General features: G+C 43.4%; 1 protein-coding gene across 1 annotated transcript in view; it reads left to right on the top strand.

Annotated features, from left to right (window-relative positions):
- The first annotated feature begins 223 nt into the window (after nucleotides 1-223).
- The window catches only part of C8A (complement C8 alpha chain), a 30091-nt gene continuing 18838 nt past the window's right edge, over nucleotides 224-11476 (top strand). Inside the window, exons 1-3 of the mRNA XM_035123052.2 lie at nucleotides 224-433; nucleotides 9949-10045; nucleotides 10993-11137. Coding sequence (XP_034978943.2) covers nucleotides 318-433; nucleotides 9949-10045; nucleotides 10993-11137 — 358 coding nt within the window. The 5' untranslated portion in view covers nucleotides 224-317. The remainder of the gene's footprint in view (nucleotides 434-9948; nucleotides 10046-10992; nucleotides 11138-11476) is intronic.

The following is an 11476-nucleotide window of genomic DNA, read 5'->3' as shown; positions in this document are numbered from 1 at the left end:
CTTAACAAGGGGGAGTTTTCTATAAAGGAAACCATTTTTGCCTAATGACTACTCAGAGGGTTTCAGTTCATTTCCACTGATAGCACTCGCATTGAGTCTAGCATGCAAACAACCATTTCCCCCTTTGGCCAGTGTTCGGGAATCTAGTTCCAAAACAGTGATGTCCTTCAGATTATAGTCTGGGCCTTTTGTTAATGATTCACAATATTATGAGAGCTCAGGGTGCAACCTTCTTTTTTAAAAAGCTCACTCTCCAAAACAGGTACCTGGAGGTTTCCAAACCAAAAATGAAAAGCATTTGTTTTTATTAAAAGAAAATGTGGTTCCATCTGAGTAGGCTTTTTCCTCCTATGATTCTCTTGGTAGCTTATCTACTATCATGTCAGGATACAGTTGCAGCACACAGTAAGCTAACAGGATTGCTATCCCAGAGGTAAGTCTATCTCCATGTAATTTAAGATACTGCCTTACATATAGAAATTGCTGTCTATCTGGTCAGTGCATCAATTCAGACTGAGAATGAGGCATGTGGGTCCTATTACTTTTAAGCAGCTAGCAGAAAACGATTTATACAATAGTCCCATCACAATATGGTGAGAGGGCTGTAACATGAACCATTTTGAAGTCTTATAATTATACCTTTTTTAATACATTTCCTTCTGCACTACAATTTTTCTTCAAGAAGATTTCATTCCTCAGTTCTCATCTTTCACATATTCTAATTTGATATTCAGCTTTTAAACTGCTGTTGTTTCATAACACAATGAGCTGATACGGTATTTCATATTATTTCGGTGATAATGAAGTAATTCAGACAAAAGTGAGAGAAAATATATCAAGCTGCCGTTTCTTCTTTCTTTCTTCTTCTCTTTCAATATCCTATTGGATAATAAATAATAATAATAATGTTGTGCGTGGGTTTGGGTTGTGTGTATTTAAATCATGTATAAAAGGAAACTCTATGGGGCTTTTCCCAAGCTGCTAATTGCAAGCTGGACCAAAGGAAATATAATGTAGAAAGATCAAAAAGTGGTATCAGTAATAATTGGGATATAGACACAGGGAGGGGGGGAGGCAGAGGAAAGAAAAGATACATTTAATTATGAAGGCTTATTCTAGTAATCCTTACTGAAACCAAATAAAGAACAGATTTTTGATGTTTGATGAAGTTATCAAACAAAGCGCGATAATGAAGAGTCACATTTTAAATCTAGGTGAAGGTGAACTCACTGAATACTTTTTGGAAAGCTGAAGGATAGAGGAATCACATCTTTCTACCACCACAATATATGTATATACATACACATCTCTTTGTTTGACTGCTGCTTGTCCACAGACACCCTGTAATTTGATCCTGCACACAGTGATGTGTATCCACAGGCTCATCTCTTGAGCATTTGAGTTTTTCATTTAGTGTTCTTTCTTCTGTAGCTTCTGATGAATCTCTCTCTCCTAATTATCAGTAGAATTACCATAACCCTGCAAAAAGAAAAAGGAGAAAAATTGCACAGCCTCTTAAGCAAAAAAACAGCCTGTCTGTCACACGACAAAACAGGCTCTAGCCTACAACACCCCACTCCTGCCAGGATAAAGTGTCAGTTTTTAAGGTGCCCTAGGAGTCTTTGCTGTTTTGTTCTGCTTGTTGGCATTAACAGATGATAACTGATAATGATGGAGCTCTGGTTAGAAACTCAACAATAACAAGGAATTCTGGGACCATCGCCTCCCCTTCTCCACCAATGAATAATCAAACTAGACATGTTCCTTATTATGGAATGTGTAGGATGCAAATCATTGCTATGTCTCACAGTGGGAAAATACATATTTTGCTTTGTTCTTCGCCTAGGCTCCTTTTAGAGGATCTACCCCAAAGGGACACATCCTCGCACTGTTGTAGCTTGCAGGCTCTTGTTAGTCACTTGACAGAATTTCAATGCGGGAAACACAAAGGCCGCAGATACAAAGAGCTTCTTTAGTTGTGCTCACTGGGACTTTTGCCCTCTCCCCCCTCCCTTCCTCCTTCCAATAGCAAGCTACTTATGTCATAGGAACATAGGAAGCTGCTTTATGTTACATCAGACTACTTGTCCATACACCCCAATGTTGCCAGCTACAGGGGTGGAGAAACTGTGGCCAGCCAGATGTTGTTTGACTACAACTCCCATTAGCTGTGACCATTGGCCTTGCCAGCTGGGGCTGATGCGAGGACCACAGGTTCCCCATTCCTGCTCAAATTTGACTAGCGGTGGATCTTGGGGATCCCAGGCACACCATCACCTAATACTGAATCCTTGTAAATGGAGACAGCACGGCCTGAACCAAGATGTTTAGGGGAAGGGTGGTAGCCCATTGGCTGCCAGGATCTCCAGCAGAGGCTGGGAGAGATTGCCTGTCTGAAACCCTGGAAAGATGCTGTCTGCCAACGTAGACAATATTGAGCTCGATGGGCCAGGGACATCTGAGGTGAAACTCCCCACTGCCGCCGTGTAGTGGGGGCACAAACTCTGTAACACGTCTCCGCCACTGGGGTATGGTTGTCCTTTAGGGTTCTCTCATCTCTGCCCAGCAATGGGGCTTTGCACTGGCTCTTCTCTTCAAGAGAAACCAGTGCAAAGCCCCATCACACCACTGTGTCAGTCTGTCTCTCTGTGTGTGTGAAATCTGCACCCCCACCCAGTGGCAAAGCTGGATGGAGGAATGCCTCCCCTCTCGCCGACTTGGTGGGAGAGGAGGCATTCCACAGAGCTTTGCCACCAGCCCCTCTCTGCCCTTAGAGGCCGGGGAGACCAGTGGCAAAGCTGGGGAGCAGAACAGGTGTGCCACCCCACCCAGCCTCATGGGGGGGTCGGTCCTGAGATGGACTAGTGGGTTTGACAGCATATGGAGGATGTACCTCTTCTATCAAACAGTGTTTTTTAAGTCTTGTCAAGATACAAAGGTTGTTTCCCATGCAGCATGGGGAGGGGCAGGGGGAAATAAGAGTGCCATTGTTCCTGCTCAAGAAACACAAGACCAGAGTCCTAATCCCAGGCTGGTTGTTTTGGGGGACGTTGACATTCAATGCCCAAAAGTCTCTGTTGGGCAGCTCAGGAGTTCATGTCTGCCATGGCAAAGATGGGTCTGTACCAGATAATTTCAGCAGTGCCCTCTCAAGATTTGGGCTTTGTGCTGGATGGGCTGAGAGTAATCTGAGGGTGGAGGAACATGATATAGTTCCATGGTCATGGACAGGTGACCTGCTCAGGTCAGTCCATCCACTGAGCCCCACCTTTATGTCTTAGATAGCTATGGATGAACCTGTCAGTTTCAGTTCTCTCAATTCCTCATTTTTCCACTCTTAGAGTCAATTCTCTATCTCACACACACACACACACACACACACACATATATATATCCTCACAAAAATGCATTAGCAGTTTAGTGCAAATTCCTCCTAATAAACACATTTTTGTATGCACTTTTGACTAGTACAGTGGTGTCTCACTTTACGAATGCCTCGCACAACGAAAAACTCGCTAGATGAAAGAGTTTTGCATTGCGCGAGGCATTCGCAAGACGACAAAATTTTCTATGACTGCCGCTTCGTCTTACGAAGCACAGCCATAGAAAGCGGCAAAGGAAGATCAGCTCTCAGCATGGGAAGCTGACAGCTAATCTTCCTTTGCCAGGGGGGACGGAGCCGAAACGCGACAGTGCGGCGGCTGCCCCTGCCTGTCTTCCCCTTGGCTCGGGGAAGACAGGCGGGGCAAGCAGCACCGCCCCGCACCACCAGGGAAGACAGACGGGAGGCGGCAGGGGGAGAAGCGCTTCTCTCCCCCGCCACCTCGCCGCGCACCAGCGGCATGAGACGGCGCTTCGAAGATGGTCTCCAAAGCGCCGTCTCATGCAGGCAGGAGGCAGCAGCAGGAGAAGCTCTTCCCCCGCCGCCGCCTCTCGCCACGCACGGCCGTCACGGAGTGCAACTTCGGAGACCTCCGTGCCGGAGGCAGGCAAGGCGGTGACTGGGAGAAGAGAGCTTCTCCTCCGCCGCCTTGCACACAGCCGTCATCGGACAGGGCTTCGGAGACCTTCTCCGAAGCCCCGTTGCATGCCGCCGCCAGTCCCCCAGAGCCTATAGGAACGCATTGATTAAGTTTCAATGCATTCCTATGGGAAACTGGGACTTGCTAGACGAAAAATTCGTTACACGAATTGACCCGTGGAACGAATTAATTTCGTCTAGCGAGGCACCGCTGTATGCTCATTGTTCGAAGCAGTTTTCCCTAAGGTAATGCAATTTTGCATGTTACTTTCACTTCTGTATGCATATTGGTGCACATTGGATAACTGAATCACAAAATTCAGAGCAGTGCAACAGATATTTGGGGTTCAGTTCATGTTTTGGTTTGAGGACTGTGAAATAGGTAGCTGCTCATTAAAATGATATATGGAAGGGAAAAAAAACCCATACTTCCCATGCCACTAGTTTCAGCATCCCCTGAAATGTACTTACTTGGCTGAGAGAAAGCATTCTCCATGGCTTCACCTGCACTCAGGCAGTTGCTTCTGGGGGAAACACATCCACAGTCCTTCTTTAATGGCCATCAAGAACTTACTAAAAAAAAAAAAACCCAAAGAAACACATCCTTTTAAAGGCTTCTTTGGGGTAGATGGCTGGTTTACTGTATTAGTTCTGCATATTTTGGAATAACTTTTACTGCAGCTCTTTGTGTTGTTATCTTTACGGTTCTCCTTAGGGTTTTTTGCAGTTGATATTTTAAATGATTGGATTATGGTTTGACTTTGTTGCTAGCTGCCCTGCCTTTTTTGTGAGGGAGGGAAGGTTATAAATGATTAAAATAAATAATTAAAACTCGGCACATGGTGCTAGCTGCATTGTTATTTGGGTAAGTCCCAAATTTTCACCCTCATTTCAGCAAATATGCTGTCTATCTGTCTACAGTATCTGTCTGGCTATGAGGCTATCTATTGAACTTGTTGAATCCATAGCCCAGATTAATGGTTGTGTCTTGGGTCATGTTTGGCTCATGCATTTCAAAGGAATCGTGTGAGCACCTTCATCTGAAAAGATTTAATGGGGATTAATCACCCATCCTGCCTTTCCAGAGTTGAACAGGATCCAACACAATCCTGTTGGATATCTCTGGAGAATGTTGCCGTTATCGTATAATGGAAAGGCTCAAGAGATCACTCTAAAAAGTGTATCCATGAGCTTCAAACATTATCTTAGAAATTACCTTTCAGCTCAGGATGGGTAACAAAAGCAGCTGATGTCGTGTATTGTGCATGGGCCCTGTGAAGCTGGTTGCGAGTCCACCAGTTTTAGGGAAGGGAGGGAGGAAGGCAGGAAATAGTAACTTTCCAAAGACCATTCACAGACCAACTTTTCAGGCCCAAGTCCAGCATTCTAGCTACAGTACTGTACTGTTGGCTTTTAAAGCCACAAAGACTACCCAACAGTTGTTTGTACTGCAGATGGCATTGTTTTTTTTAAAAGCAGCCTATTTTACTTGGATTGGAATGGATTTAATTTATCTCCATCTACACATTTAATCTGCTTGCATTAGAATTTATTATTGATTTTGTTGAGCTTTAAAGGAAACCCACAGGACACAGTATATTTTCATGGAGAATTTCTGACTCATTTTTATCCATTCTAGCCCTGAATGTTAAACTTGGCTTCATGCCTAATGCTTCCTGGTTTTATATGGAATTTGTTACAGGATCAGGAGGAATTCAGAGTGAGTACAGTCATACCTTGGTTTAAGTACGTTTTGGTTTGAGTACTTTCAGTTTAAGTACTCCGCGGACCCATCTGGAATGGATTAATCCACTTTCCATTACTTTCAATGGGAAAGTTCGCTTCAGGTTAAGTACGCTTCAGGTTAAGTACAGACTTCCGGAACCAATTGTGTACTTAAACTGAGGTACCACTGTAATGCACTCTATATTATACCTCACCAATGGGAATATGAAATCAGTTGATTTTGTTCTAAATGGACAGGCTTATGGGGCCTATTCACACAGCCATTCCCAGCTATAGTTGCTATGTAAAACTCCAATGTATGCCCAGCCTTCATTCACCTACTAATGTACATATACTGCCACATATAGAATCCAGCTTTTGATACACAATCACAATATCTGTGAGCAGTAGACTGGGATCTTATAGGCATAAGATGTAGGGTTGTCTATACTAGGGCATACCCTCCAATTATATGATATCATGGTGCCCCAAATGGCTGCTGTCCTCTTGTAAGAAATAACTGGATGCCCCAGTTTTTCCAGGACACTTGCAGGGTATGCTAGGGCTGTGCAACGTATCTGGCCAAATCGCAAATCCTAAACCAAATGGGCATGATTTGGGCCAAATTAGGACTCTTCTGCATTGGGTCAAGGCAGCCCCAGATAGGGTTGGGTTCACTTGGAGCAAATCAGAAAGGTATGGGACAATCAGGCAGCAAGGGAAGGGAGGAGGAGATGGAGATGGTGAAAGCAGAGGGTCTCTTCACCACCTTAGCCCCAGAGATGTACAAAGCCCTTGGTTTGGGGGCTGCATAAGATCAGGTTGTCATGAGGGATGCCTCTACTGGATGTTTAATTAGGAATAATACCTCAACTATGTAACATCACATATACAGTGGTACCTCGGTTTAAGTTCCGGAAGTCTATACTTAACCTGAAGCGACCTTTCCCATTGAAAGTAATGGAAAGTGGATTAATCCGTTCCAGGCGGGTCCGCGGAGTACTTAAACTGAAAGTACTCAAACCGAAGCGTACTTAAACCGAGGTATGACTGTATAATAATCTAATCTAATCTAAATGTTAACATTTGTTGTTCATAGATGAGTGCAGCCTCTCCCAATCCTTTCATCAATAGAAACCCACAGTAAAACCACTTCCATTTTTTAAACATGTAAGTCACTTATCCATTGTGTGCTTTGTGCTCCTCACACATTTTTTCAGTGCTCATACTTCTAAGCCTTGACTTTAAAAACTCATAACTTTAGGAATACATAGTATATTTTCACCAGACCAGTAGAAGGGAAACCAATGCAATACTCTTAGACATTTGGCATAATATAAACTGGCAAAAAGGAGAAACTTGGGCTGCCACAAAAATAGAAGGAAAATGTCAAGTCTTCACTTTAAAGGACCATTTTAAAAACTGCTGCACCGAAATCATCCTCATAATAATTTTCACCAGATTACAACTTTCGCTAAATAGTTTTTCCTTGACAATTGCATACTGTGATGGGACAAATCATCTTGATTTTTTAAGGAATACAATAGCTGGGCTTTAAAATGATTGAATGCAGAAAATACCAGATGCCTTAACTATATAGCCATTGCTGGGGCTGTGTAATCTTCTATCTCCAAAATGAGACGAACTAAGGGGAAGACCCTTAGTGTGTACAAAAGGAAAATCTCAAATAGCCGGCTGTTTATTGTGGAAAAAAACAAAAACAAACTAGTTTTGACAGAACTTCTAAAGGTTTATCACAGCAAACAGCTTCCCACATGCATCTCATACTGATCACATTTCCTCTTATCCAGTTATACCAATGGAGAATGCAATAGGGCAGGATTAACAGCAGAGCAATTAACTCAGCCCCAAACCCGATACTAAGAACGGCTTTTGATTTCAGGTGTGGGGGCAAATTGTAGACATGCAGTTCATCCCTTGAAGCATAAAGCAGGCACCTACTGACGTGTGTTCCTTTCACCGACATGTTTTGAAGCATTTATCCAAATGTGAATGGCTGTTTAATTTTATTTTGCTAGTGTAATGCAGTGGCTGCCGTGCACTTGGAAATGTCATCATCTTGGCACTTTGGTGCTGAGATGCTGTGAAAGAAGCCAAAAACAGGATTTGATTGTAACCTTCTAATTTTTTGGCATCTTTCCACTGTGCTTCAGGTTGTTTTGCTGCTCTTTCCCCTAACGCAACTGAGTCATATTGTTCCCCTGGTGCTGGGGGGGGGGGAATTAACATCCAGAATTATTTATACACATAATAGGACCCCACAGTAACATCCATATGTATTTATGCACTTAATAGTCTCTGACCCACTGAGGGGCAACCTGCATACACAGGCATGTTTACACACACCACCTGTGCAAGTTGAATAATAATAATAATAATAATAATAATAATAATAATTTATTATTTAAAACCCGGCTATCTGGCTGGGTTTCCCCAGCCACTCTGGGCGGCTTCCAACAGAAGAATAAAATAATTGATTAAAGATTAAAAGCCTCTCTAAACAGGGCTGCCTTCAGATGTCTTCTAAAAATCTGGTAGCTGTTTAAGTTGCTCTTGAAGCAGTATTGGGAAATATTTTTGCATCTTCACTCTTGGGTTACACATGAAGGTGGCATTCCAATCTAGGAATCCATTGACACATCCCTTCTGAAATGGGAGGACTCGGTGTAATCACCCTACCATGTGCTATCATTGCAGCAGGAGAAGGGGGGTTAGAGAGAGCTCTGTAGAAGTACTGATGAACTTGCTGGCTTTTGAACTGGGTGCCTACACCTTATCATTGCTTTCTTATCACTCCATCTGACTTTGATGTTCAGAGGTGAGTGCCATTTCTTACCTATCCAAAAGGGCACCAGCCATGCACTAGAGGGTGACATAAGTAGGCTTGGACGAACCCCAAGCTGTGCAGACCTACAAAAGGCTTTCAGAAGGGAGAGAAGAAGACGGGAACCCCCAAACAACCCACTGAGACCTGAGGATGCTCAGTGTCCATGGGATGTTTTTGGAGTGGGTGGGTGGGGGGATGGAATGGCTGGAATCTCAAACAGCATCATTCCACACTGCAGCATTTTGCATGATCAGGTTTCAAAAGCACCCAAGAAGCCTCTATGTACAGCACAGTCCGCAGATGCTCATCTTCCGACATGTGGATGGCAATGTGGCTCGATGGTGGGGATGCAACAGGGTGGAGGGCAGTGAATAGACTCCCATTAGAGTTCTAATTGCATCAGGCTTTGAATGCCTGAATTGGGCTATTCTCTGTGCAACACCAGGTGGCTCCAGTTGGGAATGCACTTCAGAGGGTGGACAATCACACTGGCTGCCCCGCCCCAAGAGAGGCTTACTTCCATAAACAGATTTATTCTGCTGGATTGGGACTGGATTTAATTTTTCTAACATTTGGTGACCATCAACAAAGGACACCCACATATATGCATTGTGAAATATGGTATTTGCAATTATTTGGTGCTTTCTCTTATGACTGCTGAGAAATAACAGCTTTTCATCAAAACACATATAATTACACTTCAACCATTTCTTTACTAATATGTCATGGGAGTCCATTTGAAACCTCACATATAATCTATCACTGTAAAATTGACTCTGTGTGTGTGTGTGTGTGTGTGTGTGTGTGAGAGAGAGAGAGAGAGAGAGAGAGAGAGAGAGAGAGAGAGAGAGTGTAAACTGAGTCTAATTTCTTAAAAGTTGCTCTCTGCTCGGGGGCCTTGAGAATAAGACTGTGGTCCTAAGATGTAGGGACTGGGGAGAGTGAAGCTAGTTTAACCACCTCTTCACCGGACATCCAGCTGGGCTCTGGTGAGGTTGGAGGAATGCTCTACTTCTCCATCTGTTTCTGGGCATCAGGTTTTTTCCAACTCTCCCCAACCTGTTTTCTCTCTCAATGGGAAGGGAAAGAGGAGGAAAAGGTTTAGGCACACTCAGGAACCTGTCTAAATCCCCCACTCCACTGCCTGTAGTCAGTGCTTAGGCCTGAATTAAATCAGTACTGTCTGAGAGGTGCTCAGTGAAATATCCTTTCAAAAAGTGTCTTGGGGCCCCTCAGCTGTAGATATTAAATCCCTTCCAGTTGCAGCCATGCGTATCCTGCTGAAACTGATTTCCACAGGGAGCGTGCAATATAGGGACTTTCAGCATTGCCAATCACTTTTTATTCTCCTCAGGAGAGCAAGAAGACAAGCTAGAACACCTGCTCCTATCGATTGCCGCCTAAGTCAGTGGTCAGGATGGACCGAATGTTTCCCTTGTCAAGGAAGAAAAGTAAGGCTCCACTCAAATATAGCCAAGTGTTCTTTATAGCTGCCTGCAGTGAAAATAGACACAAACTTTTAACACAAAGGGCAGTATCCAACCTCTGTCCCAATGGCACAAGGATTTCCTCTTCTTCCTTGTACAACCCATGCCTTCCCCAAATCTTCTCCAGACGGTTAGGGAACCCCTGGAACAGATTTGAGAGGGGGGGCAATCAGGGGAAGTGTGTCCCATCGCATAAGTGAACATCATTGCACTGGTAGAATGGTGACTTAACACTACACTGAATACAAGCCAGTGGTCTACAGTTGAAAACAGATGCATGTTCACCCAAGCCTACTGAAACCAATGGGCCTAAGCTGAGAGATGGAGTGTGGCCTATGTGACCAGCATTTCAACAAAGTAGGATGCCCATGAAGAATATAAGAATAGCCCTGCTGGAATGGAGGCAGCTTCATATATGCAAGGCAACAAACACAAGGAGTGCATGGGGCAAGCCTCTTGCATAGAAAAGTAGTCTGTATACAGACACAGTAGAACTCTCAGTCATGTGACATTCTCTCATGACTGGATTGGCTTTCAATCAGCCAATGAAGTTACTCTTCCCTTTAAGATATTGGGAATGATTTGGCAGACGTGGAAAAAGTCAATTGCAAATACTTCTGCTGTGTTGTTAACCTTCTCACCCCTTCACATTTCTTCCCTATGAACTTCAAAATTGTGTTTTAAGTAATTTTTTAGTTTTTGGCAGGCATAGCTGTACTAATAAAGCCTTAATTTGTTTTACATTTTTAATACTTAAATAATTAATGCTTGTTCTTGCTGGGTTAAAATATTGTATAGATCTGTTTTTATTGCCTCCTGATGTTTAATTCAAATTTTATCATTTTGTATATATATATATAATTTATGGCAGATATCCATTTTTATTTTATTTTTAAAAATGCATATTATAGCACAGATATCGAACTTTGCAACAGCCAGCCAAATACAAGGGTAGCATATGTACCGGCCACCTTTGGGATGAAGTTGCGTGCCAATCAGCAGGAGAATGTATTGTGAGCCAAGACTGTGGAGCTGATTTTCGCTGTGAAGAGACTGGTGAGTATGATGCCATTACAGATCCATTAACTGATGCAGTGATCCTGCTCCACACCATTAACCCGTTTCAGGAATTCAGGAAAAGGTACTGATCTACTGTTCCATGCAATAAAGTTAAAATGGGGCACAGTGACATCTAGGGAAAGAAGGAATCGCCTAAGGATTCGCCAAAGCCAGCCCTATCATGCAGTAGTGTGAGGTGAGCTTGATCCAAAGATACCTACCTGCATGCATTCAAAAGGACAATGTGTGCGGGGAGTGCTCTGCTGCACATGCAGATTCTGGGATGACTGCCTGACCAGCAACACTGTATCCTCATTTGTGCCAATCTCCACATGT

This window comes from Zootoca vivipara, chromosome 7 (assembly GCF_963506605.1).
Source record: "Zootoca vivipara chromosome 7, rZooViv1.1, whole genome shotgun sequence".
In the NCBI taxonomy this organism is placed as follows: Eukaryota; Metazoa; Chordata; class Lepidosauria; order Squamata; family Lacertidae; genus Zootoca; species Zootoca vivipara.
This window is presented reverse-complemented; position numbering and strand designations above follow the sequence as displayed.